The 19,774-nt window shown below is 35.9% G+C and overlaps 1 protein-coding gene across 1 annotated transcript; it reads left to right on the forward strand.

Annotated features, from left to right (window-relative positions):
- Positions 1-118: 118 nt before the first annotated feature.
- On the forward strand, positions 119-13,315 carry LOC122310765 (protein timeless homolog). The gene is made up of 19 exons (XM_043124898.1): positions 119-464; positions 1,104-1,256; positions 1,369-1,528; positions 2,062-2,380; positions 2,655-2,792; positions 2,872-3,064; positions 3,168-3,298; positions 4,116-4,328; positions 5,405-5,571; positions 6,312-6,390; positions 8,262-8,792; positions 8,981-9,351; positions 9,613-9,663; positions 9,756-9,860; positions 10,137-10,358; positions 10,550-10,618; positions 10,814-11,041; positions 11,532-11,645; positions 12,594-13,315. Exons 1-19 carry the CDS (start codon positions 362-364, stop codon positions 13,012-13,014), a joined length of 3,768 nt encoding a protein of 1,255 aa, XP_042980832.1. The 5' UTR covers positions 119-361; the 3' UTR covers positions 13,015-13,315.
- Positions 13,316-19,774: the final 6,459 nt, after the last annotated feature.

Below are 19,774 nucleotides of genomic sequence, written 5' to 3' on the forward strand. Positions count from 1 at the left end.
AGACAATACTATCTATAAACTAGATTAGGAATAGGATTATTCCAACCATCTTCATGGATCCAAATTTATCCTTGTTAGGGAGTAATACATGAACGAAATACGAGCCAGCATACAAACAGACTACACAGGTTTATAAATATATTTATGTATTTTTTTATTTGTTTCCTATTCTTATAAGGCCGGCAAGAAGCGCGGGAAAATTCAGATACCCCATTTGGCGCCACTGAAGCCCTAACTATTAACCCATCCCTCCCTCTCCGATCAGACTTCTCAGTCACTTCAGATCCCTCACTCTCTCCAAAAAAAAACCCAAAACAATCGTCCAAATTTTCAAAGTCCTAGCGGTAACGAGAATAAAGAAATGGACACGGAAGGCTTATCGATCATCTGTGCCGGTCTCGGAATCGCCGAGGAGGACGAGAACGGCAATCGGGTCGGCTACTCAAAGGGCGAGTACTGCCTAGGTATTCATTCTTTCTGCCCACAATTCTCCCTTTGGTTCCCGAGAAAATGTGCCGAAAGAAAGCAGGGAGTTTACTATTTGTTATTTTTTTAGAGTTTTGTTTCCCAAAGGTTGATTGATGTTACATAAGTCGTTCAGTTGCCCACAAATTTCCGTTTGATTTCTAAATGAGAACTATTAGGAAAATTTTGAATTCTAATTTTACTTTCCCAGCTGACTGTTTTATACTAATTTTTCGTGAAGCTAATTAAACCGCCCAAATGGTTCGTATCCTTTTTGTAATCTCGGGTGAAATTTGTACTTTGCCTTAATTTCTAAAAAATTATTATTTTTCTCTATATAACTGACATCATAACTACGTCACTAAAATTGTTAAGTTACAGTTTGTGGTTTATGTGGTATTGACATTGGGTTTTAGAAATCTAAAAGCTTGCCTAAGGTAGGATAATGTATTATCTGTTGACAAGAGTTTGTTGTCTACAGTCCCATGAAAACCATAAGAGTTGGAATTTAATATGTTTTAACTTCCTATAATAAAAGGGGAAGTCGCATTTTACACTAGCCTATTTTGGCCCACTGAGGTGCAGAGATTTGAGTGGTTTGGTTTACCATACTTCATTGCCTGCCAAACTTTTTGCAGATAATTTGAAGGATTTGCTGAGGTTTTTGAGGCGTGACGATCCACAAACTCGTGATGTGTTTAAGCAAGTCTGTAAATGGAACACTGTATCAAAAGATTTGATACCTATTATTGAACACTGCCAGGATGATTATAACTTGGTTTTAAATGCAGGTAGGTTTCGATTATTTCTCCATCTTGCTTATTCTATTTTTGGGGAGGGGGAAGTTCCTGATGAGTTCTATTTTCTATTTTGCTTTCATCATTTTTCTTTTTGGTTCTGCAGTAAAGGTTTTGGTGTTCCTTACGATGCCTATTGAGCGTACATCAAATGATATTTCACAACAAATAGAGTATCTATGGCAATTGAAGTCTTCAATTACTTGTAGTGATGTTGTGGCAGTGATAGTCTCACTTCTAGAAAGCCCATTGGAAAGTTTGGAATGGTAAAGAGCACATTCAATTAAATTCGTATGTTTTGCATCATTCGAGCCAGATATTGAGATTTTTGCTGAACTGCAGCTAAGACAAGTATTTGGTTATCAAACATTTATTTTTCCCAAGTTTTTGCTGCAAACAAATTAAGGTCCTGATTCTCTTTGATTTTTCGTATAATTAGATCATTCTATCATTGTTCATTTGAAAATATTGTCTAAAAAGATGGCTTGTTTAGACTGAGTAGTTTTCATGATTTATGAACTTTTTACTCTTTTTTTGTTTGTTTTCCTTTAATAGCGAGTACCCAAAAACACCATTTTTACCTGATGCATATTGGTTGTGTCTATGAGTATTCTCTTTGAATATGATCAAATGTCCACATTATGATTCCAAATTTTTAGATTCATGTTTCCACATTGGTTTCTAGTGCTCTGGATTGTTTTTGTTCTGATCTATTTTAGTTCTTTTTGTTTTTTGGTTTCATAACCATGCCTTTTTCTTTATATATAATTCGTTTTATGTGCAATTCTATGTCAAACAGTGAAACATTCACCGAAGATGACTGGAAATTGGTGCAACTGGTACTTACATTATTTCGTAATGTTCTAGCAATTCAAGAAATCTCATTGCAGCAGAAGTCTGGGGGATCTGCTAATCAATTTTTATTTTTGAGAGATAGATTTTTGGAACTATTGTTCCGTGAGAATCTTATGGACTTAATTTTAGTTATAACTCAACATATTGATGGTTCTTGTGGTTTTCTCCATCACGATAACTTCCTTTTGTTGGAGATTTTCCACTACATATTTATGGGTCAAGAGCCAGAGTTAGTTGCCAACGTGCATCTGAAAGGTTTTAAGGTTGGTTCCCTTCATCTCCTTCCAGCATCTCGTATAATAACAACAAAAGCCAGGAATAAAATAATTCTTAAATGTTAGCTGTGATGTGAAATACTGAAGCTACATTGGCATAGCCACCAGACAGATATGATTTTCCGGCAACAATTTTCCTTCTCTCTATGTTCTGGGTTGTTGAGTTGCACTGTATTTGAAAATTTATGTAATCTTTCAGCTGTTCTACAGTTGCTTATTGGCATCTATATTGTATCCAATAACAATCGGTTTTGTTCAATAGGTGGATGAAGACACCAAATCTTCTGTTGGTAGTCTCAAGTCCATTATGGAGAAAGAAGAAGAGAAAAGAAGGCTTTCTAGATTATGGAATATGGTTCGTCATTCTCAGTTTAGTGGGACATTTACACGGCTTACCATGGTAAGAAGTTCTACTGATTCTGTTGCTACCAAGGGGCTCTCATTTAAAGATTTGGTAACACCAATAGCTCTTACCACAGGATGGTTCAAAGGCAGTTCTAAAGGGAAACCCGACTTCTGCAAGTCTAGATATCCTGCTTAAACACCACAATGTTCCTCGGGGTCCAATAAAACGGATTGCATGGGACATTGGAAGACTAGCTTCAACAAAGGATAAAATTTTGGAGTTGCTTCATGATTTTGTGAGCCAGTTTCTATTGGGGGCTTACAATGGCAAGTCTTTTGGAAATGAATGCCTTTTTGAACAATCTTTTTTTCTCCAAACTTTTAATTGTAATGTTGTGACTCATCTTAATGCAATGCAACTTCTTATCAGTTTTGATGCAATCGATTCGTGAGGATATTGAAAAGGAGCATCATGCAGTTCAGAACAGTGATGTCATTATGTTCTTTCAGGTTGCTCAGTTTGTTACTTCCTATCAATATCACAAGCTTTTAAAATCTAAGGTGAGACATGAACTTCAGCATATTCCTATATCTACTTGTTTTCATATGTTTGAACTTGACTTTTTCTTTGATAATACACTGGCAAGAGGTCAGACAAGCACTAAGTTTGTGTTTTTCTTTTAATTAGGACTCAAAATAATAAAAAACATATTTGGAAAAACCTGTGATTGAATGAATATGATAGGCTTGTGATTGAAAGCAAAGAAATGACACACACACATATACACATTTATAAACATAAATACACACACACACACACACACACACACACACACACACACACACACACACACACACACAGAATTTGCTGAACTTACTCTTTCATTCCTCTTCTATTAATATCTTTCTAGCAATCTAAAATGAACATATTTAATTGAGATGTCTTGCACATCATCACCTTAGGAAGGCCACCAGGAGATCTGGTCTCAAATCTCTATAAATGATGGAATTCTCTTGCTTAGTGACTAGGAAGTTAACCTCATCTCACTTCTTATAGTTGGCCCGTCGACAAGGTTCCTGAATGCTGCAGACATACTTTTGATGTTAAATTGCCTCTTTATTAATTGGTAGGTTTCACATGCACCGAGTGTGTTGTGAACTCATGACTTCACCCTCCAACTTGTTCTTATAAAGAAATTGTCTTTGAGCTAGGGCTAATCTGGCTTATAGCCTTGGTAGGTAGCATTTCTCTCAAGCTCCGGTTTTTTATGTCTTGTTAAAATATTTCTTAGTGCTCAATCATACTTACTGTAACTTAATTATATTTTAAATGTTGGAAATTCTTGAGTTATAGCTTGATTTTTCTTTGTTTTAACAGCCAAATGTGGGATCAGACAATTTTGAAGCTTTTGTTGATAAAGATGCTGATAGCACAATTTTTGGAGGCGATATATGTGGTCCAATCACTCAATCAATGAATGAGTCAATGTTCCAACTTGTCATTTTGAAGTGGCGTAGTGCATTCGAGGGACTAAAGGAAACAAATAACTATAAATTCCTCTCTGCAGCTGGTTCTCTTATGAAAACAATGGTGATTTTTACTTTTCTAATTCAAAGTTCTGCATCACTGCCCTTGCTAGCCCAACAAATATATGCTTCAATAGTTTATTATTTTGTGGATGATGTATCAATAAGCATCTCTTTGCTTGCTGACAACCTGCATTTAGTGTAATACATTTAGATTAGGCTATGTGAGCTATGCTTATTTGCTTGTCATTTCTTTCCTTCCTTCTTCAAGATCACATACAGTGATTAGAGCAAAATATAATGCAACTGGATGTATGGGCAAGACCTTCCAATGATGATGGTATTTAGACAAGAAAAGGTTTTTGTTACTCAATTTATTTTTACATGAGATAAAATTTGATTTTTGTGACGATCGTGGGGAGTGAGTTGTTAATGAATGCAGAATCTATGCGAATTAATCTGATTTGAGGATACAGTCCTCTTATTGTAAATATTTGTTTCCAAGATTGAAATTTTTTCAAAAGAAATGAAATTTTCTATGGAAGCCAAAATTTATACATGAAAAATTGCCGTGTTGAAGATTCATAGAATAGGACTGAAGCAGCATATGAAATTGAATTATTGCAAAGCAAAGATGCATTCTTGGGAGCCTTTATATGTGTTTAGGCACTATGATTTGGGTGTAATATGAAAAGTGTCTGTCTAATCAGTTCTATTGCGAACTATGTGTATAGGATACCCTATCTTGCCCATTCCTTGTCCTATCCTGTAGTCTTATTTCTAGACGGCAATAGACAGTCTAAGCTATGCACAATTTTCTAATTGTATAAATTATATGTTCATATTGGAAATTGCTGTTTGGTCAGATGTTCCACTTGTTAACTGGGGCACTGCCTAACATGCCACATAAAGAAAAATAGAGATCTGCATATTTTTCCCTTGCAGTTAACCCGCTTTCTGATTTCTAGCCTTGTAACATTCTTCCTAACTGAATTTCTTGTACCACAAGATTATCATGCATAGGAAATGCTGTTGTATATGTCCTGTGTACTTGGGCTATTGACTGTCCCTACCATCAATAAAATTTTGTGTACTGATAAAAAAAAAAAAAATGTTCCTAACTGCTTTTCCTGTTTTCAGATTTGCATGCTAGATTTGGTGCTTAAGTTATTGCCCGAAGAGTCTAAGGAGCCTCGCACAGCTCGCATCCTTCTTTACAAGTTATTTTATGACCAGACTGATCAAGGGATTACACAGTTCCTCTTAAATTTGATCAGAATGTTTGACACGCACAAACAACCAAAAAGGTTATTCTTCACCATCTTAATCTCATAAAGAATTTATCAAACTTCTTTTTTAAATTTTTCAATCCAGTAGCAAGAAATTTACTTTTGGCAGTTCAATTTTAATATCAGAAAATCGAAATGAACGTTTTGTCAGAGAAACAATATAAAGTTTTCTTTATTGTGTCATACTTCAATATTATAATCTTTAGAACTGGACAAATGGGCACCGTCTTTTCTTTTCATACATTATTTAGATGCCTCTGTAAATCACTATTTTTGCGACATCTTTTAGGCACATGCACTTTCATAGAATGCATCATATATTGATAGACTTGCTGGATGTGAGCAAATGTATGTTTTGACTAAAGCGAAAGGAATTTTATCAAACACATAACTACTTTTTCCTGCATGGAAACTTTCTTCTATAACTAGGCTTGCCTCTATTTGAGTGTTAATGCATTTTTATTTATATATTTTAGTGGTATGACCTCTAATTCAATCCAATTATTGAGCCCTCTGCATAACGATCATCCTTCTTGAAAAGCTATAATATTCTGTAGGCACATAATAGCTATTCACATAATGTAAGGTTGTAGTTTGTTTAAGATGTATGGATGCCTGATTTCTCCCTCCCTAGACAAAAATAATTTTCTCGAGTGATTATGTCATTCTATTTGCAAGATTACATGTATATGGAAAAAAAATGAAGTTCTAGTTTTTCTGAATATATTCATCTCATGCTCATGATCTTTTCTTTGCAGTGATCTTGCAGATTTGATCGAGATTATACATAAAATTGTGCGGCTCATGGAGAACCTTCAAGCACATGGAACATTGAGGGTATGATCATGCTTTTTTCATGCCTCTATTGGGCTAAAAACAGATGGAAAAGCTGTTTGTATTGTTGGGTTATCAACCACTATCAAAGGCATCACGCAAGCCAAGCCAATTCTACTAAAAATGCCATCCCACAAAGCCCTTGCCACCTTACAATGCAAGAGTAGATGATCCACGGTTTCCCCATTCTTTTTACACATGAAACACCAATCCATAAGTATAATACCCTGCTTCTTTAAGTTATCCAATGTCAAAATTTTCCCAAGAGAGGCAGTTCAAATGAAAAAAGCAGCTTTGGAAGGCATTTGAGACCTCCAAATACACTTCCAAGGAAAAGGAGGACTATTCTGAAAAGTCAACAGCTTATAGTACGAAAGGACAGTGAACTTTTTTACCCCTTAGACTTCCATAACATCGTATCCTTATCATTACCACCAAGCCTCAAAGGGTATAAAAAGCCAAAGAAAGCTGAAACTTCTTCAATCTCCCAATCATGTACAGCTCTAGTTAAACAAATATCCCACCAAATCGAGCCATTAGAATGACAAAGCAAATCAGAAACTGCAGCAAACTGATCTGAAGCCAATTGAAAGATAGCCGGAAACAAACTATTGAGGGCCCAATCGCCACACCAAATGTCAAACTATGAGATAAATCTTGAGCGAGTGCTATGCTTTTAGAAATGAGTCTTCCTTCCAAAAAGGCACCTTGCTGTAGAGTGTAGAGAAACCAGCTTAGGCATTGAGGTTGACAGCCTATTAGCTTAAGTTGTGGCTTTCCTTCCTTTGTGAAAATTATCGCATGAAAAAAAAAAAAAAAAAAGACGAAGAAGAAAGAAACTAGAATTCCTATCCCCAATTGTAAATAGTCTTTGTTTATTAAAAATAAATAATAAAAAAATCTTATCTTGAAGAACTTAATTGTACTCTTGCGGCTCCTCTCTAATTGAGCTGAAATGACAAGGGAAATAAGATTCCCAATGGTGATTAACTAAGGCTCTATCCAACCTCTCCCAAGTGAATAAAACCCTCCCTTCTACAATGGTAATTCGTACGATCTAGTTTGATGTTAAGAAGATGTGGGGAGGAGGTAATGATGCCTTCTGCAATCTCATATCTGCTTTCTTAAGAACCGAGATAAGAGAAACATGTGTACTTCAAACCAAAAAAAAGTAGGGCAGATCATACTAAGCATTGTGCAAAAATATATTCAAAATTCAGAATTAGCAGAGGGAAACTGGCACACCCCCTACCTTTTCATCATGACATAGATGATATTAAAGTCTCCAATTACAATATATGCAGATTATTAATCACTAAATTAAAGAGATTCCCAAAGAAATCTTCTAAGAATAGAATTGCATTTGGCATGAACAATAGAGAATACAACAGGGGAACAAATCAGTCAGCGGAAAGTGAAATGCTTGGCACAAAGACAAGTTTTACCCCCATGATATTCATCAGAAAAGACTTGATTTTTACTTCAAAAAGGAAGGGAAAAAAAAAAAAGATTTTGACTTTTGTTGCAGCATTTTTTTCATTAATCCGTTTAACTTTACAACCTTGATCTTCGTTAAAAAAAAGTCTTGATTTTTGTTGTAGCATATATCTGTTAATGATTATTAAATTTCTCCATGCATCTTTTGACTTGAAAACTGTCCTTGCCCTCTGATGCATCCATTTTTTGTCCATTGCTATTGCTAGGAAAAAGAATCTGTTACCATATTAATATTTTTGTGTTTATTTAAATTTTTATATTTGATATTCTGACACGACTTGAGCCTACTTCTGGTTGTCTAGTTTCAATACTTCCTTTTATTAGTCTAGGAAAGCCTTTGTTGTGAGAATATCAATTAAAATCTTTTCATTATTAAGGTTGCTAGGAAATCAAGGAGAAAGAGAAAGAAGTCATTGAGCAACAAGGAAACAGACAATGAACAACTTGGAGATTGTGTCACCATTCAGAATGAGTTTGGAATCTCTAATAATGAGCAATCAGCAGATATGAGCATCTGCCAGCAGGGAAGTCGAACAAGCACAAATACTAATGGGAAAGAAAACATTGTTATACCTGCTCCAGTTGATGAACCTGAAATGTCTGTGTCACAGACAAGGAAACTTACAGGCAGTCTGCCAGAGATGGGCAACAAAGGTGCTGATCAAGCTAATGATGATCTTTGCTATGGCACTGATGATTCTTCTGGTGAGGAGCAACTAGATGCAACTGATGAAGTTGATTTTAACCTATCAACTTTGATCTCTGCTTTTGCAAACAACAACATTATACATAGATTATGTTGGTTGCTTAAGTTTTATAAGAGCAATTCTGCCAGTACAAATCACTACATAATATGCCTGTTGCGAAGGATTACTGAGGACTTGGAGCTCTCTCCAATGCTGTATCAGGTTAAAATTTGTTTATTTTATAATTTATCAGGTTAAAACTTGTAATGTGATTACCGTTGAAAAATTATGAAGTGGCAGGGATTTTCTATCTTTCAAAAATAATAATTGTGCTTCTTCAAAAGAAAAAAAGTATCCAGGTTTTTCATGAATGCATGTCTAATTTGCTACTTTCTGGTACACTTTTGCAGATATCAATCCTCACAATCTTTCATAATATCTTGGTTGAGCAGAAATCATGCCCATCAAAAGAATATGAAAATCTCATTGATTTCCTGAAGAGTTTGGTAAGAAGGATGCTAAGGAAAATGAAAATTCAACCCCTTCTCTTCGTGGAAGCCCTCTTTTGGAAGACCCGCAAAGAGTGCCATTTTATTAATGCTGAATATTTAGTGCATGAGATTGGTTCTTTGAAGAAAGGAGGTAAGAACTGGGACAATGTTCCTGGGGATGGAGAAATTGGTTCATCGCAGGCCAACAGATGGAATGTTAGGAGCATAGCTGATGCACTTGGTGAAGATGAAGCGGATGTTGTGATCTCTCATGAGCTAGGCTATCAGAGGTAAAACTTTTTCTGCAAACTTGAGTAGTCTTAGTCTCTCATTTTTTTTTCCTTGACCCTTACATTTTTCTATTTCTTAGCAAAAACACTATCTCAAACCAACCGTTTGTTGGCTGTCTGGTTCACATATGCTGTTTTTGTACTTATAAGAGTTCATCATCTTTGACTCATTTAGAAAGAAACGAGACAAGGAAGTATGTTTTGATTGAATATTTGTGCTGCAATAAAATGAGTTGTTAAATACTCTCCTTTTTTGTGCAGTATGGAAGAAAATTCTGACAAAGCAGGAGGCATCAAAGAAAATCCTGATAAGTATGCCATTGGACCTATCATTCATTGGAATTGATATTGTGCTTAAAAAATTTCATATATATGAAACTCCTTTGTGCATTTAATGTTTTTAGTATGAGCCAGTCCATGGAACATGAATCTGAGAGTGCTCCTAGAAGAAAGAGGAGACCTCTTCTTGGTGCTGAGATGGAGGGGAAAATTAAGGATCTCTACGAGAAGTAAGTCTGTGTTAACCTTAACTATTTTTTTTTTTGCTTGCACTCTTTCTTTTAAAAGAAACTTTTTCTGATTACATCTATGCCTAATGCAATCTGAAGCATACATCTCTTATGATGACAAATGGCCTTTGGTGAATTGATTAGGTATACGTGTAGATTCTACCCAATTTGCATTTTGTATATACATTATATAGCAGAATAGGCTCATTCTATTTCTATCCAGTACCTTCTGAACTCTTTGCACTAAATCTTTTCCGATGAATGTGGCCATTTTAGGTTCAAAGATGACCAGCATTGTAGTCGTCTTATTGCGGAAGTTATAGATCCTGATGGTGATGTTTCACCAGCACAAGTTTCTAATAAGCTTAGAAAGCTAGGACTGAAAGTTGCACCAAGGAAAAAGATGTTATATGTTGATGAGCATGACAGAGAAAGAAAGGTAGTGGAAAGACCTCATGAATCAGATGTTTTAGAGGGGAGTTCATTGAGTCGGACTCTGTAAGTATTAAGAATTTCTTACTTTCTGGGTATTACAATAAGGGTGAACCATATAAAAAGCTTCTGTGGTTGGGTTTTTTTTTTTTTTTTTAGTTCAAAGTTTCTTGTTTATCTGTTTTCCTTCACATTTTGGAATAACTCTCTAATAGTTGCATTTTTTTTTTTTTGGTTTTTTTATTATATTTTTATAGGCACTCCAGAAAGAGAATACGGGCCTTTAGTGAAGATGACGAGGGTATGATCAGGGCTCTATATGAGAAGTGAGTGTTCCTTAGCTTGGTTGATGGCTACAAGATTTGATTTAATATTCTTTTGCTCTTACAGTATTAGCTTAAATCTCCTTTTACAAAGGAGATGCTCAAAAGCTATTATTTTATATTTATTTTATGTTTTATATGCTGGAATCTATTATTTTATATTTAATTAAAAAAAAAATGACTGTCTGATCTGCACAGATTCAAAGAGCATAAGAGATGTAGCTACATGATCGCAAAAGCATTGGATTCAGATGGTAAATTTACGGCTGTCCAAGTTTCTCATAAACTTAAGCAACTTGGCTTATGTGTTCCTCGACATAAGACGTCTGAAGCCAACAAGCATCTGAAGGATGAGAATATTAATGACTCCTTTAGAGATGCGTCACATGACTCTGATGATGAAACATTGCTATCACTAATGAATAGGTAATATTATGTTCATAAGCAGCATCCAGTGCTCTTCATGTTGATCGGCAGTATAGGGTGCTCTTCACTGAAGACAGAAAAATTACATGGTTGTATACAGGACTCCTTGATGTACAGCATTGTGTACTTTTTTCTGCTTTTGATTAAATTAATCATTTTTAAAATGAATACTGCTCATGTTTCCATTTTATTGGTGTTTAGTTTGTTTTTAGCCCAAATATTTTCTGTACATGCATTTTCCCTCTCCTCTCTGTTCTGTTATGCAGAATTGGCAAATGATGCAATAACTTGTTATACCAAATGTTTATTATGGCTGCCTTCTAAATATTTGATTTTCTGCATCTTATGGTAATGAACGGAAGCAAACATTTTGTTCAAATGATCTAAAGACCCTTTGCATCATGTAGAAAACATCAGACATTGGGATGGAATTATTTCATTGTATTATTTTCTTATTCATTATTTAAAATAATTCATCTTTTGGATATAGGAAAGCTAAAAGATCCCTTCCTCAGTCAAAGCATGAGAGTGTCACTGCTATCTCAATTCAGAGGACAAGTCTCGGTGATTCTGGAAATGAAGCTTCAGAAGTTGATATAGAATGGTATGCTTCTCATCCACATAATTATTGCTAGTTAATGAGAATTATTCAACTTGTTCTACCAACTTTACAAAGGTGAATATATCATTCAGACTGAACCAGATATGTTGTTGTCGCCTTTTACATTTCCCATCTACAAAGGGAAATGAGACTTCTTTGAAAATGAGGATACTAGTGCTGTTGACTGTAGATGGTATCTAAGCAGTTCTGATGTTGGGTATTTTATGTTTGGAGTATTTGCATGCTAGGAGATGACTGAGAACTGAGAAGGTGTTGAAAGAATAACATCAGTATCAATTTTCTAGGAACTCCTCTTCCATAAATGAGGGTTCCTGAATAAAATTACAGGGTACCGTCGTCTTCTCAAGAAAAAAAACTTGCTAGAAACTGTTTTCTGTGTCTAGTCATCCTCACTTCTCTAGCATGCCTAGATATAAAGAAACTTTAATTGACTTATACTGAAAGTTATTGTAGTTGAAGAATCAGATAAATATAAGATCGAGCAGGCTATGAGTTAAAATTAAAGTCAAAGTCGAAAATTGGACTGAATGTTCAAACTTCAAAGAGTCGGATTCTTGATCATTCTTTAACCATCAGATTCGAAGCGAAGCTGTATGTTTAATCGTACTAACTTGATGAAGGAAATGGAGTGAAAGAAAAAGGAGATATAAAAGATGTCATTTAGCTATTAGTATCTAAAACTGCATTTCATCTTTATTAAGCTGTTAATATTTATAAAGCCAGGTCATATTTATTAAGCTGCGTTCTTCTTGTCTTGGGGATTTTCTTTTTTTGGCAACTGTCTAAGGGTATTTCTATTTAGGAAAGAATTACTTCACTGTGTGCTCGGAAGTTAGTTGCTTTGAATAATTGGTTGCGAGGACGGGAACAGCTTCTGTTGCACCATTATTAGCTTCAACACAAAACTAATCCTGCTTCATCTTCTTTCAGGGATGGTAGCGACCATGGCAAAAAGTTGGAACCTGCAGGAATTGATGTAGATGTTGCTTTTAGCCAAGACAGTCTAAATGGCAGTGCAGAAGCTGAAGTGACTCGCAGTGGCAGTGGTAAGTTGAGGGTCGTTGCAGCTGTGAACAATTTGGATCATTTCTCAGGTCAGCAAAGAGATGATGAGTTGACAGTTTCGGAGGATAATGTGGCTCTTATTGCATCTCCGAAGAGGTCTCTAAGGAGAAAGATCGGAAGAAATGGATCTATAGGTGTTGCACCGGATAATTTAGACCATTTGTCACATCAGCAAATGGACGATGAGTTGGCAGATTCAGGGGATGAAGTGGCTCCTAGTGTTTCGCCAAAGGATGCTGTAACTAGAAGGATGTTGAGGGTGGTACTTGATCTTGAGGATGACTGAGATGGGAGCATGGCCAGCTTTCTTCCATTTTAATGCATTACAATTTTAATTAACTTCAGTTATATTACATAATTGTGTAAAATAATGTCGTTTAGAATCTGTCTATAATGTTGTTTGCCAGAATTTCACTGCTGAGCAGTATATATGCCATGTAATTTTGTTTTTTTTTTTTAATGTTTTTGTTTTTGTTTTTTTTTTGTTTTTTGTTTTTCCCGTTCTTCATGTTTAACTAATGGGTTCCTACTTTCTCTTTTTCTCTCCTAAAAGGATTTAATATGAACTGTGCTCTCCGTTGGACAAATATTTGTGCTGTTATTGGCATGTTTGGCTGGGGAGCATCTTTGAATGTTAGACCGTAAAAGTAGGTCATCAGCAACCATCATATATATTGCAGAAAAATAGGTATTGGGTTAGCTAATTCTTCCATAGCAAGTTGAACAAATCAACAAGGAAAATATGCATCTTGTGACCAATTACTTCCTATCCCGGATTGAAAATTGGAAGAGATTTAAGTAACATGTGGATCAAGTCTGTCTCGGAGCCATTAACAAGGCTTCCACCTACGTATTTTCCCATCTGTTACTGTGTTTTAATATGGACTACTGGTTCTTCAGATCTTAATTAAATATGATCTATCTGATCGTGTTTTGGACGGTGATTCATGTGGTCAATCTGTTGGACGTGTCGTGAACGTGGTCTAAAACTAACATAATTAAACCAAAACAAAAATCGATTGCATGTTATCAGAGAATTGAGAAACAATCCATTCGAGTCACTGTTTTTAATAAAACAAAAACAGAACAGAAAACATTTTATTTTTAAGAAAACCAATGCAATCGTGCTCTAAACTTGACCCTGAAAATACCTACATTTCATGTTTCTTGGTGAAACTTATGGTGTAGGATTTTTTTTCTTACATTTTTCTTTTATTGTTTTGAGTTTATCTATCAAACTCGGACTTTGAGAGAATTTCGAAAGCAAAATCCAAAAAGACAACGATGGTGGTATGAGAATGAACCGTGTTAGTGTCATATGCTAGAACTTCGTTGTTTCAATCACTTAAAAAGTGCCAAATGATGAAAGGCAGTTATGCTGAATTTTTGCTAAAACTTGGCTTCCTAAGTACGGAAACTATGATTGGGTTTGGTTTGCCTTTGCCTAATTCTGAATTCAGATGCATAGAAGGAGAAAGACAAGCACTCCTTAAATTCAAACAAGGCCTTATAGATGATTTGATCTGTCTTCTTGGGGTAGTCAAGAAGATTGTTGCACATGGAAATGAATTAAATGCAACAACCAAACAGGCCATGTTGTCACGCATGATCTTTAGGCATATTCATCCTCTACATATATTAAAGGTGAGATAAGCTCTTCAAATTGAAGCATTTATCTTATCTCAACATGAGTTATAACATTTTTTCGACCAGTTCCTCCCAATGTTCATTGGCTCACTCACTAAATTGCAATATCTCAATCTTTCAAAATCTGGTTACCTTTGAAGCCATTCCACGACAGCTTGGAAATCTCTCAAACTTGATTTCTCTTGATCTCAACCATAATGATCTCATTGAAGCACATAATCTTGAATGGTTTTTTCATCTTTTCTTTAAAACACTTGGACATGGGTGGTGTCAATCTTAGCTTGGCAATCAATTGGTTGGATACAATTAACATGCTCCCTTCTTTATCATACTCGCATCTAAGTGGTTGTGAGCTCTCCATGCCTATTCTTCCAATGATTTCTAATGCTACTATTACTTCACCATTGTTGGGATTGTCCCACATCAGTTGTGAAAGGGGCTGATGGTTAGTTTATAAGTATGAGAGAAAGTCTCACCTCTTAAGCTAACTTTAGGAGAAACAGGTTGTCATTACCTCTGACTTAGAGCCTAATGTGTGAGGGAGAGATTATTGGGGTTGTCCCACATCGGTTGTGGAAGGAGTTGGTGGTCAGTTTATAAGTGTGAGGAAAAATCTCACTTCTTAAATTAGCTTTTGAGATTGAGAAATGCCCAATAACACCCAACACTAGTATCAGAGTCTAGGTTTACCAACAGTCTCAAGCCCAACAGTTCGCAGGAGAGAAGGGTTGTCACTGCCTCTCACTCCACTCTACTTCACTTCCGGTATCAGCCTGCTTTCTCTATATACGTGTTCCATTTGATATGAGCCACATACTACAACAATCTCCACCTAGGCGAATATCCACCCCTTAGGAGAAAAAAGAGAAAACATAACCTGGAACTCCACCTGAGACAATAGGTTGTGATGCCTCCCATCTAGCACCTAGAGACATTAATCAAGTCCAAGTAATGCTTGAACTTATCTGTGGTAATAGGTTTTGTCAACATGTCTGCTACATTCTCAAAAGTGTAAACTTTATCAAGTAAAAGTTCACCAAAAGAAACCAATTCCCTAATCCTATGAAACCTCACATCTATGTGTTTGGTCCTCACATGATACACCTAGTTCTTTACCAAATAAATGGCACTCTGACTATCACAATGCAATTGAATTCCTTGGCAGTCTCAACCACTACCATATACTCTGACTTGGTAGTAAATAGTACAACTAGAGACTGAATCATGGACCTCCAACAAATAGGCCCCCCCACAAGAGTGAATACATAACCTATGATAGACATTTTGTCATCCAAGTGCCCTGCATCGTCTACATCCACATATCCCACAACTGAAGGATCACCCTTTTGTCCACCAAACATGATGCCATAGTCTGTAGTACCCCTCAAGTATCTGAAAATCCACTTGACTGCATCCCAATGGATAATGATGGTTTGACATCTACAGACTTGTGGCTCATCTAGCGATCATCTGTATTCCCTTGGCTATTCAAATATAACAATACCCTTGTTGTTCTTAATCTCTATAATAACTAATTAGAAGGTCTTATTCCAAATGCCTTGGGGAATATTGAAGGAATGATAATCTTGTTTACAAGGCATGATACCAAAAGCTTTTGAAAATCTTCATCGTTTAGAAGTATTATACTTATCAACAATAATATAAGTGGAGAGGTACTTGATCTGACAAAATTCCCTCTATTGGAAGAGCTGAATCTATACTGCAATCGATTAAATAGGAGTTTAGCCAAAAGTATAGGAAAATTATTCAAGCTCCAGGTTCTAGATGTGTCTTCAAATTGTTTAAAAGGTGTTATCACTAAATCACATTTATGGAATGTTTCCCATTTACCACAATTGGGCTTCTCATTTAATTCTCCTTCATTGATCTTTAGTCCAACTTGGATTCCAATACTTCATCTCAATACCATAAAATTGAGCTTTTGCAAAATGGGGTTAGCTTTTCCTCAATGGCTTCAAACCTAAAAGAATTTGTCATGGCTTGATATTTTTGTTGTTGGAATTTCAAATACCATTCCCAACTAGTTCTGGAATCTCTTGTCCAACATAAACTTCTTAAATCTCTCACAACCAGATCAAGGGTTCCATACCTTTTCAATAGTTTTCATCAAGATTTATCAATTTTCCAACATTAGATTTGAGTTATAATTTCTTCAATGGTGTATTGCCACTACTTCATTCTGGTGCAGTGGTGTTGAATCTCTCCAATAATTTTTTCCAAGGATCTATCAAATCCATATTTGAGACAAATGGATCTATAAGTAATCTCAGGCGAATGAGCTATCTTGATCTTTCAAATAACTTGCTTTCAGGAGAAGTCCCTAGCCACTTGGCAACTATGAAATGCCTAATTGTAATTAGGTTCTACTTGGCTACTGAGAATTTTCAGATGAAAATTTTGAGTTTTAAGATTATTATTATTTTAGAATTTGAAAAAGTTAAGAAAAAGTTAAATTGTTTATTATATTTTGTATGGAGATTTGGGAAAGTTGTAATGATGAGATGAGAACTTTTTGTTTGAGATGAAAAATTCAAATGGCCGAACAGTACCTAACTTGGGAAACAATAATCTCTTCGGGGGACTCCTTGAGTCTATCAAGAATCTCATTGAGATTCAAAAGTTGCATTTACGAAACAACAATTTTATTGTAGAGTTGCCCAAATCATTGATGAAGTGATGAACTATACTTCAATCAAGGTATTAGATCTAGGAGAAAACAAATTATCTGAGAGAATGCATGCACGAGTAGGGACAAGTCTATCACATTAGGTGGTTCTTTCCCTACCATCAAACTTGTTCAACAGAAAAATACTTTTGCAATTGTGTCATGTAACATCTCTTCAAATCTTGGATCCCTCTCATAACAATCTTGGAAGTACTTTACCATGGTGTCTTGATAACTTCATAGCCATGGCTCAAAAAAAAAAAGTTACAATGTCAGTATTTCTCATGTATATGAGGCTTATTATGAAGCATTTGGTGTAAATACTTATGGGAGTGCTTACTCCTTCTACATTGACAATACATTGGTTATTTTCAAAGAAAAGTATATCAACTCTAGGACTACTAAAGTTCTTTGATCTTTCAAGTAACAGAATGCAAGGAGAGAGACCAAGAGGAATAACATGTCTCTCAGGGTTGATTGGCTTGAATCTATCTAGAAACTTGTTAACAGGCTTCATCCCTCAAAACACAGATGGCTTGGAAACCTTAGACTTTTTGGATTTGTCAAGAAATCACCTTTCAAGTATAATTCCACCAAGTCTAGTTGCTTTAAGTTTACTGAGCTACTTGAATTTTTCAAACAACCATCTATCAGGTAGTATCCCAATAGGTACCCAGTTATTGGGTGGTGTTGGGTCTCTCTCAACCTCAAAAGTTAGTTTAAGAGGTGAGACTTTCCCTTACACTTATAAACTGACTACCAACCCCTTTCACAACCAATGTGGGACAACCCAAACAATCTCCCCCTCACACATCGAAGCCTTGGGTCGGAGCAGCGACAACTCATTTCTCTTACAAACTGTTAGTAAACCCGAGCTCTAATATCAATGTTGGGTGGTCTTGAGCCTCTCTTAACCGCAAAAACTAGCTCAAGAGGTGAGGTCTTCCCTCATACTTATAAACTGACTACCAGCCCATTCCACAACCGATATGGGACAACCCCAACACCATCTTCAGAGCTTCAATGCTTCTGCATATACAGGCAACAAAAATCTTGGTTTGCCTCTTCCAAAAAGGTGTTTGGGAGATAAAGCATCTCAAGGTTCACAAGAAGGCAATATTCAAGAGCATGCAAGCTCCTCCTAGCATCTCTAGTTTGAGACTACAATAGCACTTGGATTCATTGTTGGATTTTGGGGGGTATGCGGATCATTACTGTTGAGGAGTTCTTGGAAACATAATTATTTTCAGTACCTAGACAACATGGAGACTGACTCTATGTAACAAGAGCAATCAGCATCGACAAATTGCAGAGGAACTTCAGGACTCGAGTGACAAAGGGTAAAGCTTTCGTCAAGATCGACATGCACTTGTTCTATGATATCTCTTATCTTCTAAATATTTAGTATTTACTTTTGATGTTTTGGCTGAGGTTGTGTGTTGCTGATAATGTATGCTGGAAGTGTTAGGTCCATACTAAAGTGTGGTCTACACACAACTAATTTGTACGCCTTTGGAGTTCATGTTAGCTAATCATGTTAAATGTTTAAGTGCAATAAAATTACTTGCCAATCGGTCAAATAGAACAGTTCTCCTGAAGGTTTGATATCCAATGGCTCTTCAATTTAGTTGATGAGTGAGGGGAGTCATCGTTCAAAGAGATATAGTTTAGTCACGAATTTTACATTTTATTTATTGTCTTAATTTATAGTTGAGTAGAGAATCCAGAAAATAAAATTCAAAATGAGTCTGGAAATAGACAAAAAACTAATGAAGTGTTGACTTGATATCATTTGGAAACTGCAGTGAAGGCTAGAACACTTGCATGGGCCTATGCTTTAAGCCAACATTTTTCACTTGTTCAAAGGTTTCAATTGATGATTCTGATTTAGCTTCGAGAACCAACAAGTACGCTACAGTGCAAAATTCGTGTGCCAACGCATTTACATCATACATGCTTGTTCGTGTCACCAACATAATTCCATTCTAACATTGAAGGCTAACTTTTCCACAAATTCTCAAAGAGCATGTTTAGCTCGACATGGTTTGCTTGAGAAATCTTCCAGAAAAGTTGATTGGACAGAGCCGAGTTGATTCACACTTCGTTCCTCAAGCATCTATCCTGCCCCATTCTTTTGGGCTCGAATCTTCTTCTTATAAAGAAGATGGAAGACATGCATATTTGCTCAGAAACTCGTCCTTGAAATTCATAGAGACCTTTTGAACTCCACACTACAATTATCATTCGTGGTCCTATGGAGTTGAGTCCTAGTTTTCATGAATGGTTTCGCAAGTAGTAAATTGTACAATGGATGGAAATTAAACTGGTTGATTTGATTGATTTCCGGCATAACCTGCGGTGCCTTTATCAAATATTGGAACTTGCTCATTAGCAGATCCTAATACGACCAAGTTGGAAGAATACAAATGAGTTAAGCATGATAACAGATCCTCTTATGTAGAGATCTTAAGCATTATGTGGAGACAAAAATAATGACGTCCGACTTTTTTGGCATACATGTATGACAACAATTCATAACATTACATTTCGTTGTTCACAAACCATCACCACCATTCTTTTTTATTTTCAAAGGAGAAGTGATGGGTTCACAAAAGTAAAATTCACGAACTAACGTGTTAGATTTATCACGTTACATTTCAAAATCCATAGAGACAAGTGTGCAGTTGATGCCATGCTCGTGCAGTGAGCTTAC

Source organism: Carya illinoinensis, chromosome 5, assembly GCF_018687715.1.
Source record: "Carya illinoinensis cultivar Pawnee chromosome 5, C.illinoinensisPawnee_v1, whole genome shotgun sequence".
Classification (NCBI taxonomy): Eukaryota; Viridiplantae; Streptophyta; class Magnoliopsida; order Fagales; family Juglandaceae; genus Carya; species Carya illinoinensis.

What these genes read in the sequence shown, in the direction of transcription:
- LOC122310765 (XM_043124898.1), top strand. Translation starts at nt 362, where the DNA reads ATGGACACGGAAGGCTTATCGATCATCTGTGCCGGTCTCGGAATCGCC. An exon ending in TAACTTGGTTTTAAATGCAG is followed by an intron (nt 1,257 to 1,368) that starts GTAGGTTTCGAT and finishes TTGGTTCTGCAG; the next exon opens with TAAAGGTTTTGGTGTTCCTT. An exon ending in ATCAGGGCTCTATATGAGAA is followed by an intron (nt 10,619 to 10,813) that starts GTGAGTGTTCCT and finishes TGATCTGCACAG; the next exon opens with ATTCAAAGAGCATAAGAGAT.